At 40.4% G+C, this 18,831-nt stretch overlaps 1 protein-coding gene across 13 annotated transcripts in view; it reads left to right on the forward strand.

Annotated features, from left to right (window-relative positions):
- Positions 1-18,831, forward strand: part of kirrel3b (kirre like nephrin family adhesion molecule 3b) — a 210,245-nt gene that overhangs the window by 159,235 nt on the left and 32,179 nt on the right. For all 13 annotated transcript variants that reach the window (XM_088078676.1, XM_088078678.1, XM_088078683.1 and 10 more), the window contains 3 exons: positions 9,100-9,205; positions 18,242-18,390; positions 18,570-18,697. In XM_088078676.1, the coding sequence (XP_087934802.1) occupies positions 9,100-9,205; positions 18,242-18,390; positions 18,570-18,697 (383 nt within the window). The remainder of the gene's footprint in view (positions 1-9,099; positions 9,206-18,241; positions 18,391-18,569; positions 18,698-18,831) is intronic.

An 18,831-nucleotide genomic window follows, 5' to 3' on the forward strand; every position in this document is an offset into this window, starting at 1 on the left:
GATGCAGCACTGACAGGGGGAAGGGACAGTGGCAGATGAATCTTGACCTCCTTCTCTTGACACCACATGGGTCTGCATAGGCCTGGCCTATGTGATTGCTCCTCCACAGAGGGCAGTGTGGTAGGACAACCGAGTAGTAAATATTAATGGGGAGCTGCTGTTGTCATACAGAGGAAGTAGAGCCCAAAAGCTGTGTCCTAATTCAATGGCTGGGTCCCCCAAAGTATGTAGCTAACACAGGTGAGACCTTAAAAGATCTGAAAGACAAGCTGAACTGAATCAGACGAGCTAGATAATTCAGTCATTTTCAAGTGTATCACCAGGAAATTGTCCTAAAATGTCCTCGAAATTTAGACATGTGGCTTTCTTGGACAGAATTTAAAAAAGGGATGAAGCTTTGTCAACCTATTATGGCATGTTTGGCTCAGAAATGCAGACTTTGGAGGAACCTCAATTGGGACACAGTCAGCTGTGAGCGAGGATTAGTCTAGACACAGCACAGACGCACACACTCCCAAATGAGTGTACACCTGCACAGGACACCACACGACACAGGGGAGATAGATGAGAGAAATCACTGGGCGCCTTCACAAATCAAATACACACAGCAAAATATGCTTTCCTCAAATCTTCCCCCAACCAAATATTCCCTTGCCCTGATAACTCCGCAGCCAAAAACACTAATATAAAGATCCTTTTGTACTTGCAAATGCTCACGGTTTTCTTGGAAGACTTAATTTTCATATTTTCATAATCCAGTTTAGAAAAACAACTCAATTGCATTATCCAAACACAATAAAACCTTGCCCTTGTATTGTCATAGCTGTCAACAAAATATATTTCTCCAAAAAATAATTGTCAGAATCTGCAGTAACATTACTGGTGCTCACCCCTTAAAAAAAGGATGTGAATTTTGTTCGTTCCTCGTGCATTTATAATGATATTACAGAAAAGGAACAAAGATAAGTCTAAACATTGTACAGAGTCAGAGACCTCTGTCAGGACATAGAAAAAGCTCAGACAGGAGAGCATGTATTACGTCTTTGGAGCAACGGAAAACTAACCTCTCAGTGAGGCTTTCTCAGAGAGGGTGAAACCCATCACCTATCACTTATCGAGGCAATGGTTCCTTCAGGCTCTCCGTGTCAGCTTGTGAAATGAACGTAACATTTGACCATCTCCTCTTTAGAATTGTGCCTGGTGTTCCCTCTGTTCTACAGCAGGACGCAGTCACATATCAGGATTTAACAATGCTGGTTCATAATTGTTGGCAGCATAAAATGCTTTCAGAAAAATTGTGGAACCAGTAGCCAGGCCAGTGTTGAAATAAAATATGTTCAGCATTGATTGGTCTTTGTAGATTTGGATATCATCAAATGTTAGCAAATTTCCATGCGGCTTCTATCACACTGAATTTTGTTTGGGTGCTGCTTCTTTTTGGTAAACTTGGGCCTAATGTCATTCATGTTCACACATCCATCACTCAAAATGCAGACGTTCTCATTCACTGTAATGGCCAACAGTGAATGATTTTGACTTTGGTCATATTTCATGAGGTTTGTGATTGTGCACCTATATTGTATGTTAAATGATTATCAAAGGCTGTGCACAAAAAAATGCCTTCTTCTGTGCATCTTCATTCTTTACCAGGAAAATTGACAAACAAATTGCCCAATTACCAAATATGGACCTTCCTCTGTTCAATGCAAACATGAATATTTGTCATCCACATATTAACAGCTATCAAACTTATTTGCTATTTACAAGAGCTAGAGACTAAATTAGATTGTGAAGTTTAATGTAAATTCATTAAGCGATTTATACCTTGTAAAGTCTGACAAGCTGATCTTACCTAAAATAATCTTGGAAACCGGTTGCCTTGAAAAAGAAAAGTAATTCAAGTATTAATCTTAATATATGTTTTCTGTATATCTACTTGTTAAATTTACTTAAAATCTAGCTGTTTTTACTTAAAATTGTCAAGTTGTTGCAACTTAAAAATGACAAGTGAAATCACCGTGTTCTGTCTAGTTGTTAGTAACTTAAGTAAACCAAGTTAATCCAATTTACCCTGATTATTAGAAAGCAGATTTTGCCAGTGATGAGTTAGGAGATCTGCATGTTCTGTTTTGTCAGCATGTTTAAGAAAATACAAATACACCTGACTAGTTTGCAACCAGCAGAACAAAGCACAGTATACTTGGTTTACTGAAGTTGCTAAAACTTAGAAAGATTGATTTAAGTTATTTTTAGTTGCAGAAACTTCACAAATTAATTAAATGTAACTAACTTTTAAGTAAACTTAACAATTAAACATAAAGTTAACATAATTTAACAATAACAGTTATAGAGATATAGATATAAGATAATGTTTCCTATATTTCTTTAAGATCAACTTGTCACATTTTACAGTTTACCAACGTATCCTGATGAAATGGTTTCTATAATATACAAATTAGCATCCCACAAATAATGTTACATCCTTAACGTGAAGTTACAGTGGCGGGGTTTAAGAAAAGAAACATGGTTATGGTATTACTGGCTCGTCATTAAGTAGGATATATACAAATTTTGGCACATTACTTTTTGTAGAAAACATACAAGCAGTGCATGGGACCAGCCTGTTCATACACTTGTTTTTCTTTTTGTAGCAAATTAAAAAAGAGCACTTTCACTATCTGAGAAAAGAAAAAAAGACGTTTTGGTTTGGGGTTTTTTTGCTAAATACTATTTTTCTTGCTATCCAAATTTTTCCCAGAACTCTATGATTAATTTTTCCACACATATCAAAATAGTCTTAATTGGTTGCCATGTTTAGTGAATGAATAACTTCTTTTTCGTGTTCCATTGCATGTTGTACATTGGTGTTTTACAAGTGCTGCGATGTGCACCAGTCCTCAATGACAGTCTCTGGTGAACCATTGCCATTAGTCTAAGTGGGACCCTGGTGAAGGCTGGATACAGTCAGTAACTGAGGCTAGAGTGCACACTGCCACTACTTCAGCCCTTCCAAGATCTCATTGAGTTTCATTATAATTTGCTGGCCTGAAAGTGCCTTTGATCTCTGGGTAGAGCTTTTACCCCATTTCTGGTCACAGGGTGTGAAGTCAAAAGTGGAAAGTGGACCTAAGTACACTTGGGTCCACTTGTCTAAGTTCAATTTGCCTTTCTGAAAATTACTCTCAGAAATAATATCAAAGCATACGGTCTTGTGACTGTGTTGACAGTCATCTTCACCTTCAAGCATCATTTTATTTCCCTTTTCCTAATTACAAGTAGGAAATTACGAATTGGCAGTTATCAAATTGAGAGATAGTGCCTTGCAAACATTTCTCTGACATTCTGTGTGCTTGCTTTGCATTAAAGGTTGAGATTAAATTGATATTGATGCTCTGATTTGACTCTCGGTAAGACAGCAGGAGTAAATGTCCCCAAATGCCTGTGTATTCCCTGTATCTGTGGATACTGAGCATTCACACTCTCTGTATTCTTGCTGCATGTCTCTTTGTGTGCAAGTCCACATATTTAGAATTAATAGTCTCATTTATTTTCCTGCCCAGAGTTTTCTAATTGACCGTATTAGTGAGATAATATTAATGGCAACAAAAGTAATTAAAATGTTCTCAGTCTGACCTTCACAACATTTTGTATTCCACTCACCTCTAAGCATAGGTGCCATTCCTTGCTCTCTGCTCTATCCTTATAGAAATCCAAATGAGAGTAATCTAAACACAACCCGGCACATTGCTCTACAGCTTAAACCAGCCTAAAATCCAATGCATTTCACAACGGTATTTTCTTTTTATCATCACTTTAATGCTCATGATTTACATCCACCTCAGCACTTTCATTCCCACAGAAGTTCATACAGAGTTATCTGACCAAGGGTTGGACAAATTAGCATCTAAATACAGTATGTACTGGTGATGTTGCCAAAATGAGAGGGATTTAGAGCCAACAGAGGTGATTCAGAACCCTGGATAGACTGCTGACTTTGGTTGTCCATACCAGTCCATTAGCAGACTGTAATTATTTGATAGCAGAGGGATGGCTACCCCCTGATGCTGTTTTCCAGCAGCATGACTTAACTTGCATTATGCCCTTTGGACTTTAATCACTAAACTCAGCTATACCCCCCGGCATAAAACTACTGCAGTGAAATATGATTCTGATGCCAGAGTTTCATGTCCCGCTGAATCCACACAACTTTAAAATATTCCTCAAATATTTTCTAGTCCAGCTGCATATCTGCAGAGCATTGCCCTACATAGAGGCCCGCTTTCCAACACGTAGTGGGAAATGAATGCGCTAGGGACAAGCAAAGCCAAGGTTCTCTGTGTGTTTGCATTGCAAACAAGCTGAGCCATGTGGGGGGAAAATGAATGCCATTTGTTGAGACTAATTAATAAAGAACATGCAGATGTGCAATTGGGGAGGATTTGTTTTTGGTAGCAGCTACATGCTCTCCCTGCTTAATCAAGCAGATAATGGCAAATTCATCTGAAGGCAGATGACAGAATCGGAAAGTGAGAGGAAAAGAGGGAAAGGATAAGGGGGCATAAAATGCTCAGAATTTCCTGTACATTAGATTAAGCTCTAATTATGTTGCAATACTGATATCACACTTCCAGTGTCCTGAAGATCTATGTGAGGCTCTAAACAGAGCTGTGATTACTCTTCTTTGATTGGATTATTTAAGATGCTGAAAAGCACAACATCTGCCTTCATTAAAGTGAGTAAATTCTTTGCTGTTCCACGGTTGAATGTCTCATGATCAATATGCCGGACCTCAGGTTCACAATCACTCTGTTCTCCCCTCAAGTATTCCACTCAGCCAGCCATATGACAGCCTGCCCATATTGCTAAGGCTACAAGCCACAAGCGGATGGCCCACAAACAGCCTCCTCATCCATCCTTCAGAGAGAGCCGACATTCCTGGAGTTTGAGGCTGGTCCTACTGGAGAACAGCTGTCTACAGTGACCCGGAGAGATTGGAAAATTGAGCTTTAAGAAAGGGAAAAAAACAATTTGTGTTGGCACCATCTCCAGGAAACAGAGAGAAGTTGGGAGATTGTTCCAAAAACACCATCTGGTCTCCACTTTGAACTAACCGATCAAAAGCTGTCGGCCAACCACAACACCCCCTCCCCATTCATCCTGTTGTTTTCACTGGAGCGCTGATCAGTCCTACTATCCTCGTTTCCCTCTATTCATCCATCCCTCCTCCTCTCAGTCCCTCACTACCACTCTCTTGACGAATTGGAGGAATGAACAATCTTGCATATTGATGTGCTGTTGCGTGATGCCTCAGATGCACTCAATCGGCAGCTCATGCATTTATACATCAAAGTTGCAAATGGACTTCTTTATTAAGTGGATGTCATATCTGGAGGGTCAAAGGTTACAGTCTCAGATTTACACCCAAGGACTTTGCGGGCGGACTTTTGACAGCTGCCCTCATGGTTGTTTTTGCTTGTGGTTCTTAGGGGAGAGCCAACAAATTGCTCATCTGACTTAGAAATAGATGACATTACCCCTCGCTGAGCAGGACTGAGGTCTTTTTTAAGGGATGGTCGTTTTTTATGCCTCAGTCATTCAAAAAGAGCAGTAATTAGTTGCTGAATTGACGGTAACGAGAATTTCCGTCCTTAGAAGTGTCTTGGCGGGAAGACTAGAGAAAAAGGTTGGCATGATCGAAAAGTACAGTGTAGAAACACCTTTAGTGGAGAAGGCCTGTGAATTAGCTCCTACAATTAGCTTCCACACATACACTGTGTCTATTAGCTCAGACACCACCTCCAGATTTCCCTCCCTCTCTTCTTATGTCTACTTCTCTCTGTACTCTCCATTTTCTTTTTTTTTTTCTTTTTTTTTTTGCTGGATTTTATTACCAGCTCCACTACTATCACATCTGTCATTTTGCCCCTGAGGTTCCCTCTTCCCGTATTTTTGTCCATGCAATTAACCGCTTGCAATGCTGCAAACACCTACTGGGCAGCTAACATAGCTGCTCCAGGCATGGATAGGTTTCATGTTTTATTATAACAAACACCCACATGCCCTTTCATATCCCTTTCATGCCCCCCCCCCCACTCCACCCCCCCATACATGTGCCTGCACATGCAAATACACCGGCACACACAGATGGCTGCTCAGTACCTGGAGAGACGTGCTGGTTCACTGTGGCCTTCAGTCTTCCAGGTTCCACAGTGTTGTTGTTTTCTTTACTGGCCTGGGGAGAACTGGCACAGGTGGAGCTCATGGATTTGAAAATGGCAGGCTGGTGGTGGTGGTGGGGGGCAATTGTCTGGGAGGGAAATAAGTCTCCTGATGGGGAATTTGGTGTGTGCGAGTGGGAAGGAATACGGCACCTGGACCACCCCCTCTCAAGGGCTTTGTGGCAGCTGAGCCCAGAGCATCTGCACAGCCACAGGGTAAAAAGCAGTTTTCCTACACTTCATGCCCACACACACTCAGATTCGCTCTCCATAACTATACACAGCATTGTTTGGCTTCATTACAGCAGTGTTTGTGGGCTTCTTTAATTCTGTGTGGATCTCTATGCCCACCACTGCTATTCATCCAAATCCAAACACAGCCCCTTGTTAGTACATTAGTATTATTGAACACAGAGCAGAAACAGATGGCTGCACCGGCATCAAACCCAGCACCAGCTCTCTCCCTATGTGACTAATCTGCTGTCCATGATGCTGCACCAGTATGCCACTGGAGTTGCAAATGGCACATGGATATGGTGCTGTGGAGGTTGAGTCTGAGTAAGTGGCATTTTCAAAAACAGTTCGTTTTTTAGTATCATTCCATGCTGTTAAGGTAGTGTCAGATATTATTGGAGATACCCAAATCACACTCAGCCTGTGCAGATATAGAGACCATTTTCCAAGCATGTGTTAAAAGTAACATTCCATACTATATGTAAATTAGTCTTGCCTGATATCATACCCCTTTGCCACCAAAATAAGCCCATGAAATCTGTTCTGAAAGGCCAGAAAAGGCCAGAAAATAAGTTAGTAAAGAGTAGAAAGCAGCATGGAAATTGTAAAACATAATGGTGGTTACTTATTTCTATGTAGCTCATGGTTAGTCAGTCTCTATTTCGAACAGACTTATTTACAATGATGTTTAAGTACCCATTGCATCCCGCCAATAAGGGCACTGAAATTCACCAGGGTGTTGTGTTTCCATCAATGCCAATCAATGCCAGAGCCAATAAATACCCAACTGCAGAAGCATTTGACCCAGGTGTGAATTCAAGTTGTTGACTTTACCATTATATTAAAATGTCAGATGTTAGCGGTTGTTAGCAGGTTTTTTTGTGCAGTGGAAAAGGGACTGCAGACAGAATTTTCAACTCATGACATTGATTTTCCATCTTCACTCGGATATTGCATCCACTAAACTATTTATTTGGGGGAGGGGCTTTGGATTTTCCCTAACCAATCACTCGAGAATAACATGCACCTAAATGTAAGGTCCTTTTAACTCTGAGCTGATGTTTAGCCATGCCAACATGCCTGATTTGTTAGAGAAGCGGAGCAAAGCAAATACAAGCTACAATGTCTGGTGACAATGAGAAAACATGTTAATTAAAAACAGCCTTGACTACAGCATCTATTTCGTCTTTAGTACTTTACAATTTGTTATGACACTTCATTGGTCCCAGCGTGGCGGTCTGCATGATAACACTTAATAACAGCATGACAGTTAGTTAGTCCCACCCACGGTGCTGATTCGCTAATTGAGTCCCACTGTGGCACTCATTGGTTGTTTTTATTTTAACAAAGAAACCACTGTTATTGTCACAATGCTAGACAATTAAGTGAACTTGAATTCATTGGAGAAGGTCAATTCAAAGGTCTGGACCCAAGCAAATATTAGCCAGTATTGCACAAACAAATTGGGCATTAAAATTACAAAAAAAAATGTGCTGCCATGAAGCACCATATGTTGTTGTTTCCCAGTTCACAATGGCAGGATATGAAAGAAAACACTCCATCCACCTGATTCTTCGTTAATACTAGAAATACACTTTAACAACTACTGATCAGCTGTTGTTCATTTTAATCAATTTTCCCTTTCTGCATTTGAAGCTCTCAAGAAAATCATCCCAGTCTCTTTTGAAAACCCGGACACATAGCTTCACCTACTTGAAATTCATTCTCCGAGTCTGTTGGGTAAATAGCTGTTTGTTTCACATGGGACGGGATTGATATGGAAATTAACACGTATCTTCAAAAAGAATCCCACCTTTGTCAATTAGGATGAATTAAGTTGTTTATTAAATTTGCATAATCTCTATGCTTGTTATTCTAAGAACTCTTTTAATTGTACTGTAACAGTGAGGTTGTTCGCTGTTTTAATTGCAGTGGGTTGCACCATTGACTATTCACTGTTTTCAAATTGCTATTTACCGAAAGTCATTATCAAGTCAAGTTTGCCTTTGATTTGCTCCTTATAGCATTACTAATGAATATATGAGAATAAAAATAGCATGTTCTCTCCCACACCTGTGAAATACACTACAGTTTTATTCAGCAGCTGGGCCAAAACCTCTAAGGTGGGTGGCAGGATGAGAACTAATAGGGCATCAAATTATTCAAAAGTAATTGCCTATTATCCAGGCGAAAGTGCTGCCACAAACTGTGAAAAGTTGTCATAACGGTTCTAAATGCTGCCACGGTGTGTTGTAAGATAATACAAATGAAAAGACTTCTACCTTGTGGTTTTAAGTGGAGCATATTTACCAGCAGTACTTTATGTGTGGCACAGCTACTTAAAAGGCTGCCAAGTCAGTTTTGGGTCACAAGAGAAAAACATTTGGAAAATGTAGGTCCCCTGAATAAAAGTGAGAATTTATTTTGCAAGTCAGTGTTTCTATTAAGGTTGCATGTTTTCTTAACTATTCATAAGGTATCTAGTTTGTCTTCTCTGCAAAATGTCTACTAATTTTCTTTTGGAGACTTATTTAGCCACAGAAAATGTAAACAATATGGTGTTTGTCTCTTGCAACTTCACTACAGGATGTTTGAGGCTGCTGCCAGTTTGTGATTGGTTGTCTTTGTGTCTTTTTTTTTTTTTTAGATCTCCCTCTTGTTAATCTCTCAGTGGAGCCTCAGCCTGTTCTGGAGGGAAACCTCGTGAAATTCCACTGCTCTGCAAAGGCCAACCCGCCTGTCACACTCTACAGGTGAGATATGAATGTTTTGAGAGCATGTGCGTGAGTTTTGAATTGAATGCACAAAACTCTGAAATGTAAAATGGGAAGAAAAGTTGGAAAATTAACTTTAAATGAGCTTGTTTCTTATCGATATTGCTGGTGGATAATGTATGTATACATTAAGTCAGATTTAACATTACTGAAAGCATTAGTCATTGTCAGACACCTTCTCATGATGTCAGGACACCATTACATCTGTCCACACTTTGAAATGAAGAATAGAAAAACAATGTAACACTGTCATGCTGAATAATGAAAATACATTTGGGGGAGCGTGTCATGTTCCACTGGGTTGCAGCAAAGCAATACAGGACTTTGTTGCATAGCTGTTTGCTTTGTGGTTATATCATCTCCCTTGAACATTAAATGTCCATCAGTGTGTTGGAGGAAAGCTGGAACCATAATGTGCATGACGTCCGATGAAGCTGTCAAGATTACAGCTTTTCTGAGATTGGGTTGTGCTCCACAGTGTACAGAAGGAAGGCAGGTTTACCCTTGGGGGTTGGCTAGTGTTTGTGTGTGTGTGTCTGTGTGTCTGTGTCTGTGTGTGTGTGTGTGTGTGTGTGTGTGTGTGTGTGTGTGTGTGTGTGTGCGTGTGTGTGTGTATGTGCGTGCATGCATGCGGGGGGCTGTGTGTGGGGGTGTGTGTGCATGTGTGTTGTACAGAAGTGGTTGAGTATAGGCAACAGTGTTGAATTTAAGCTCATTATTTTTGTGTTTTTGTATTTTATATAGTAAGAAAATGACTTGATGTTCCAAAAATTAGATTTCACAAGAGAAGATAGATTGTGAGAATGGGTAGAAACACTGATCTTCACTCTCATAAGACAACTTTAAACTAAACTGACCAAGATACCGAAACTCACTGTGAGCAAGATTAAAATATAACTTAAAGGTTCAGTGTGTGGGATTTACAGGGAAATAGCAGAAATGAGATATAAAATAATTCATATATTTTCTTTTGTGTACCTGAAAATAAGAATGGTTATGTTTGTTCATGGCTATGTTTCGTAGTAGTCGGTTTTCATGTTTTTGTGTTTCTTGCGTTGGCCACCATAGTTTGAAGCTCATTTGCAATGAGCAGTATCAATAATACACTGATTTGTAAAGAGAAAGTGAGTACGCATCAGCATGTGGTGGGCAAGCTACATGCCGAACAGCCTCAAGATAAACTGATTTGTGATGATGAAGCTACTTTATTCAGTGTTTTAACTGATGTCAATCATCTGGTCCATTTTTTGGAGAGGAGGAGACCTCTGTGGGTAATTCAGCTCATGGTAAAAAAAAAACCTCCTGAACAAAGGAACTCTAGCCAGGAGAAGTTTTAACTGCTTGTAATCTGCAATCCTCACCGCTAGGTGCCACTAAACCCCCAAAATCTTAAACAATTCACATTTATAAATGGAAATTACTGTAACGTTAACAAGGGTTAACAAAAGTGTTATCAGATACTTTAGTCTTATCCCTCCAACAAAATTTTAAAAAATACTCCACCCAAAATGCAAAAAAACAAAAACAAAATAAGTAACCTGGCTTATTTATCACAAATCATTTCTACTGAGAATCAGTTTGAGAGATGTTAGTGATTGGAGACAGAGAGTCCAAAGTGTGGTTACAATCATCATTGCTTTTTCTAAACTTCACAATCTGCATTCTGAGGACAACAGATTAGAGAAATGACATGTTTGGGGAAATTGCCATCATCATACAACAGTTTTAGAACTAGAATTTGAGGGCTTTCCAGTAGCTTAGCAAGAGATTACTCATCATATCCTTGCTGAGCTCAATCAGCCATTATTTTATTTTCAATACGTTTGCAAACAGTTTTGAAAACATGTTTTCAGTTCAGCTGGTACTGAATGTGAAGGTTGAAAGCAACAGTTCATTTTATTCTTACTTTAAATTTCAACAGCGAAATATATAGAAAAGTTTGAGAGATTTCATTGCTCTCTGAAGCCATTGTGCAAATGAAACACCTTTGCACTTTTCATAATAATATATCAACAGACGACCGTCCATTTCATGCTTGAGCTAAGCCCAAAGGCCTTTTACTGTATATAAAGTTATTTTACAATACCTGGATTACATTAGATAACAGGTCTTTTTATCATCAAAGGATAACATTTTTAAAAGCTTTTTTTCCTACAATATCAGTGCTTAACACCTACATAAACAGTACTTGCACTGGCTCAACATTGGCTTTGTACATAAATTGTGCAATGCATAAGCATTCAACATGTACTCAAGTACTTTTTGGGGGCTTGTATTACAGATGATCTAATAATCATTAAATCAGATACATAAAGTAGTCCCATTTCCATTACAATCCAAACTATACGTTGATGTTTAAACAGTTTTACAACCCTGCTTGAAATACTTTAGCAGATGTAACATGTCAAATCAAGTTCAATGAAAAAAGAGAAAAAGAAATAGGCAATAAAATAACCAAATAAATTGGTATAAAAACAGTCTAAGTATGTCTGAGCTGCATTCCTCTCATCCATTTCCTCTTTTTATGAAAGCTTATTGATAGCCACATTCTGGGTTGCACTTGTTGGAATCAATTTAGTTTTTTACATCTGGAATTGTGATGAAACATCAAAATGGACGGTAATTATGCTCACAAAGGCTTGCATGGCCCTCTCGAAGTGTAACACTCAAGTGATTTGTCAAGAGATGGTTTTCTGTGTGGGAGGTTTTAAAAACCTGGTGAAAAATAAATGGAATGAAATCGATAGCAAAGGGGAATTGGCTGGCTCTGAATCTTGTAATGGTACTGGGAAATGAAATGGATGTACAACACACTCACAGGTGGCAAAACAGAGATGTAGACTTTTTGATGGATTCTGCCCTTTTGAGAAAGAAAAGGAGGAGGGAGGGCAGTGATATTGTTGAAAACAAGGTTTGTATTTGATTGTGCAGGTGCGCAGCATAGACAGGACGTCTATTGCACCTGCAAAGGGATTTCACTTCCATTGTTACGAGCCTGGATCAATGTTAGAATCACTTCTCCCCATGGTATCAAAAGCTGAGGTGCAATGGCAGTTGAGATGACTTTTTCTTTTAGCTTGACAAAATACAGAGTGAAAAAGGGTAGGGGTTGAAGCTACAAGAGAGTAAAACTGCCAATTTCCCACTCTAATTTATGTTTTCCCTTCTTTCTTTCTCTCACTTTGTGCTTTCTGGCTCTCTGTCATCAACTCATTCCACTGTAGGATTAAATAATAGCCACACAGACTAATAACTTTTGATACATCAAGGTTATACTCCCCACCAGTTTCATAGTCTCCCATTTAGATTTATCTGCAATTTATACAAGCACTTCAGGACTCCTGTGCACCATTGGACTTCAGGACATGGTAGACTGGGGATTTTCAGGCCTCATAATGCTTGCCTGAGAGGCTTCGACTCGAGGAGAGCCCCCCACAAATTCCTCATCTATAGAGCAATATCACAGAGGAGAGCAGGAAGCTGGTCAAGCAGTGTGGGGACATTTTTCAGTGCTAATACACTCTGTCTACCCCAGATCAGATACAGCACAAGGACAGAGTAGTTCTTAGACGGATGGCCTCTTTTCTATCCCCAAGAGAGCCATCCGTTCCCAATGTGCACTGCGCCACTTTGCCGTCCTCCAATTCAATGGACACTTGAGACACAGACCCAAGACTGTGGGGGCACTAGTCAAAGGCTTGACGCTTTCTGCTGCCTACAACCCCTCATAATTGCCATGCTGGTTCAATAAATCTGACAATGGAAATCTGAAAATGGAAATAAGATATATTTCTACAGATACCTGAACTTTTGCCAGAACACAGCTCAAGGGGGAAAGAAGGAGGAAGGAGGACTTGGTGTGGAGGCAGGGGTTGGAAGAGAAGATGAAAGTGGTGCTGAGTGTGAATGAAGTAATAGTAATGGGCATGCATTTCAGCCGGCACTTAGGGAATCAACACTCTCTGAGAGGGAAAGACGAGTGGATCGGAACATCTTCATTACTGTTTATAATGGGGGGAGGGCTAACTGGCGTATATCACAATCACTCAACCAGCCTCTGATGAAGACACAGAGGGTTTTCTCAGATCCAAACAAGAACCCACCAGAGAGAGGAGAAAGAATAACAAACAAAGCAAATCAGGTCCCTCGTCTGCACATATAACCATGTGCAGAGCGACGAAAAAAACATCCATTGCATGGCACTGCGGCAAACAACATCCCAATTCTCCCCACACTTACAGTATGTTTGTTGTTGCAAGTGCTGGAATGTTTGCTTGCTTCTGACTGACACAAAAATCACCATACCTTCCCTCTTTGCAAACCTTGGAGTTAGCTAATTGATACATGCCACTGTCTGCTTTTGGACAAGACTACTATTCCCTAGCACCATTGTGATGTTTACTTTAGCAGCAGCCAGACATACCTAGAATTTGTAATAAGAAAGCTGTGCAACCTTAAAATGGTGTTCATTTAAAAGAACGCAAGTGCCTAAATGCAACACCTGAAATGTAAACAGTTCGGTATTTCACAGCACAAACCGTTCTTGCAAACATGCAAATCAATACGACCATGGCAAGTTGGAAATTACCTTGAAAAGTTTGGACTAAACATGTTCGAACAAGTCTGCAATTTAATTCACCATACCTTCCCTCTGTGCAAAAACCTAAGAGGTATCTAAATGCCATGGTCTGCTTCTGGAAAAGACTACCATTTCCCAGCAAGCATTCTTGTGCCCTACGTTAGCAGCAGCCAGACATGCCTTAAATGTCAAGTGCCTAGGTCTAACACCTAATATGTAATCAGTTCAATCATTGACAGCACAGTAGTAAAATTGTTTATTCAAATTTACCACTCCTGAAAACATACAAATAAATGCGACCATCACAAGATGGAATTTCTCTAAAAAGTTTACACTAAACATTTAAAGTTTGAAATTAAAATTCCTTCTATCTTTGCAAACCTGAGAGGTAGCTAATTGACACATGCCACTGTCTGCTTTTGGACTATTCAAAGTATTCATGTGCCCTACGTTAGCAGCACCCAGGCATACTTAAAATGTGTGCAAGAAAGTCTTGCCGCCTCATAGTGTTACTTTATTTAAAATTGTCCAAGTGCCTAGGTGCAACACCTGAAATGCAATCAGTTCAATAATCACAGCACAATTTCAAAAGTGTTGATTAAAGTGCCTCACATATAAATAAATCAATGTGACTATGGCAAGTTAGAAATTACCTTGAAAAGTTTGGACAAAGCATTTAAAGTCAAAGTCAAAAAAATGCTAAGGATATTCAAGAAGTCTGGAGGAAAGTCCCCAAACACCCCAAACAGTTAGTTATTCCCAACTTTCTTGAGTAATCCCCAATTTCTGTCAGGTTTAATGGCATACTCCACTTTATTTTTAACACTTTCTTTTCAAATAGTTTACATGAAAGTACATACCTATACTTATTCTCTGGCAGAACATAAGGTAGCTCAGTAATTTATGTCCATGTCAACATGACAGCATGCTATAACCAAACCTGCATATTAATCTTATATTCCTCTGAGAATTCAACAGTCATCACTTTCAATATGCATGTAAGGGGGAATGGAGCGGCGCTGTGCTGCGCTGTGCTGTGCTTAACCATGCTGATAATAACTGTGGGGCCTGATTTACTGTGGGTCTTGATGCTGATGGCACAGATACCTGCCTAATTTAATTGTTACTGTTTTATTGCCTTAATCACATTCAGCGAATACAAAACTCTCCCCCTCTTCCACGTCTCCTTCATCCTCTCCTTCCATTAAAGGCAGACCTGTTTATCTGTATAACAGTGTTAGCTCATAGACCTTTGTGCTCACAAAAACATACACCTTGTATGCACATGTGCTTGCACACATAGACACACACACATGGATGCTCAAGCGTACAGGATTCACACCCTTTGTCTGAATCAAATCCCCAAATAGGAAACAGCATTGTAAGGTGAGTCAGCTATTGAGTAAGCTTGCACCGGCCCTTCTAACCTCCCAAAGGGAATGCAGGTGTTTGTGTTACCCTGGCCAGCTATGTTTAGACATGAGTCTTGGACAAGGCCCAGCACACCAGCAGAGCTCCCTGCGGACGAAGCCATTCTGTCTCTGGTCCCTCAAACACCGTCAAGGGCTCCCAAACCTGGCAGCCGCAACCTCCACTCAGGAGTAACCGGCTGCCCAAACATCTGGCCCTGTTAAAACTCCTACAGTATGAGCTGGTGAAGTGTTGTTGGAAACAATGACATTCTGATGTATATGCATCATGCATCATTATTTGTCATCATCATAATGGTCATCGACGATGTATGACAGAGGGTGCGCTTCTAAGGGCCCATACACATGCCACATGTTTGGAGCTCTCATATCCATTGCTGTCAATGTAGATGCATGGGAGGTGTGCTCAAAAGTGAGAGGAACAATGTCGCAGCATGCAACAGCTCCCTAGAGTCAGTTTTTTACGGCATGTGCCTTGAGATAAACAACTTTTAGAATGCATAAGTACACACAACATGTTATGTGATCACAACTGTCAGATATATTTCCTTTTTTCTTAAATATCATACTACATTAACTATGGAGCTAAAGAGAAAAAAGCTTGTCATTTTATTTCAGAACTACCCAGAGCTTTAAATCTGTACCATGGACAATATTTTAGGCCTACAGACTCAAAAAAAACAAAGCTTGGTAGAAGATCAGCTCAGGATTTCTAGAAAATAATCTTTTACTCCTTTTCCACCCAAATTAGCATCTGTATGTAGGTTTTTTTAAACGCATGAAAACCTGCTAAAAATAGGCTATAGACTATTTTCCCATTGCCTGTAGGCTAGAGCTATTTACACACCTTTGAAGCAAATGGGCATGCACTTCTGGTTTTGTTTTTACTGGTGTGTCATGTTCAACATCATGTTCGACGTCAGACAATGGGAAATCAGGTTAGTAAATATTAGAGGCAGCATGGAGGCCAGTGAAAATGTTACCATGGTGACTTTTGCATATCACTCCTTCAAACTTGGTGCGCATTTATTTGGAACAGTATTTGAGTGCTACTTGAGCGGAGACAGATGGTATTCTGTGGTACAAATACCTGTGACTAGTGCAGACTCTCTTGACCTGCTTGGGAATACCGTTTGGAAACTTTCCCAGGACATTCAAAAGCCAGATTTTAACCACTGTTGGAGGGGGTTATGCAATGGGAAAGGACCTTAAAATTCAGTGCTTGTTATGGTTGCTTAGCAATGTCAGGCACAACCTGACTCCATGATCTTGAATATTGGCACTGAATAGGTGCAACAGTAACACCCAGCCCTCAACCTTGCACTTTCGAGGCAGTAAAAAATGTGGCGTGTATCTCAGCTATCAAGGTCCCTTTAGTAGCTGCTCCTCATAAATGGACCTTGATAAAGATTATTTAGTCAGCTACTGATCCCAAGAGCAAGTCTGAACTTTGAAACTCACCACCAGTATAATGGGTATTATGATCTTTATCTTTGTTGTTGTCGTCATTGCCGTCATCAGCATCATCACTCTCATCGTTGTCCACATCATCATTATCACTGTTGTCATTATACTAATTTTCATCATTATTGTCTTCACCATGATTACCACAGCCGTCACCAGTGTAATTAACGCCATCGTGATCAGCGTCGTCTTTATCATCATTGTCATATAAACAGCAGCGGAAACACTAATAATGATATTCATATTCAGACACACTGCTTCTTACATCAGCAGTCATCGTCATTAGCATAATTCTTTCCATATTCTTTTAATCTTTTAGTATGTAGCAGACACAGGATTTCCTGTACTAATATATTGGGGATATGGTATTGAGACATTGCAGATACAGAGTGTGTGTATACTACGTTGTCCTGAGGCTATTTGGGTTATGCATCTGTTCATGCTTGCTGACACACAGAGACACTATACGAGTACTACTAGCAGTTATGTAAAGGGCAGACAGGCTAAAACACCACTCTGTCCTATTTTAAACATTTTTGGAAACAGGTGCTGCAGAGCTCTCAGCTGTATCCTTGTCACACAAGAACACAACTTTGAAAAGATCTACCGCCGGAAAAGAAAAGCGCAAAACAATCCCATGAAGCCCAATTAGAATTCTGCTTCACTTCACTTACTGATTGAATGAGGTAATCTGTTCTCATTTAAATGATAGTGTTTCAGTCGAGCATGGGGCCAGCTTAGTCATGGAAAACAAATAAGTTCCCTATCCCGTGAAAACTGCTCTCAGTACTGGCAGGAATATAAAATAGAAACAGGCACCGGTTCCGTTGTCATTGTTTTCATTTGCCACATCAGCATGCAGTCACATCTCTATTGTGGAGGATGGCAGCGTTTAGATGCGTGATGCATTGTGTGTCCTACCGCACCGTCTAAATTTTCCAAAGACACCCAAGACATCCACAGATGCCTTTGCTTCACTCTAATAAATGGGCCTTGTCTGTTGTAGCAGCAGCAAGCCATCCAGACCACGCAGTGCGAGACACCACTGCCCGTGACTTCATAAAAGTCTCACCTAAAAACGCAGGGAGTGTCTGTGTCCCCGTCACACAAGCTATCACTCACAGACAAAAACAGATGTTCTTCATGTGATCCTGTGTCAATTTATTAACTTCAGCTGTTGTTTGTAATACAGTACGCGTCAACCAACATCTTCATAGGTGGGGGCAATACCCATTTGTCATTCTGTGATTTGTTTTTCTTAGCTGGCACTCTGTGCAGCTCTCTCTCTCTCTGCCTGGCGTAATGAGGAACGTGCTGTCTGCTCCGAGTCACCGGGGAGCTTGTCACAGCATGGAGGGCTGCCACAAAAATATGCTGAAGCCAGCACAGAAAAACCTGCCCCAGAATGATGATTTATTCACACAAAAGAATTCTATTGACATAAGGAGGTGTGAAAACCTGTCTTAATGCCTTTTCCCCTTTTCCTTCATTTTTCCATTTCTAACTGTCTCCTCTTTCTCTGCCTTCTAATCCTCTCACTAGGTGGGCTAAAGGAGGAAGCATCATCAAGGAGGTCTCTGGAGACACATATGAGGTTATCGTGGACCACTCCTTCTTCACTGAACCTGTTTCCTGCGAGGTCACCAACCCTCTTGGCAGCACCAACATCAGTCGCAATGTTGACGTTTACTGTGCGTGGCTCCTCAAGCAATACTGCATGCCTTTCAATAATGCCAGCAAGTGATAATGCATGGTTATGGACTTTTACTGCCTTGTATATTTTGACACTGAGCTTCAAGAGCCAGTGCTCCCACAGCTGATGCTTAATCATGAATGTATCGCAGACAGCTAATGATGTTTATTTCAACAGTTGGGCCTCGCATGGCTGCTGAGCCTCAGTCCTTGCAGGTGGACCTTGGATCTGATGCCGTCTTCAACTGCGCCTGGACAGGAAATCCCTCGCTTACCATTGTGTGGATGAAGAGGGGATCTGGAGTGGTGAGTATATTGATTTTAAGTGCTACAAAGTATGTTTTACATTCAGCCTCGTACTGCAGCTTAGAATAGATTCACCGTTTCTTTTCTCTGATGAAGCCTTTGAGACGTTCCATGATCCCAGCACCACCGTGGCC

The sequence above is a fragment of the Plectropomus leopardus genome, chromosome 6, assembly GCF_026936395.1.
Source record: "Plectropomus leopardus strain MGB_pleo_1.0 chromosome 6, ASM2693639v1, whole genome shotgun sequence".
Lineage (NCBI taxonomy): Eukaryota > Metazoa > Chordata > Actinopteri > Perciformes > Serranidae > Plectropomus > Plectropomus leopardus.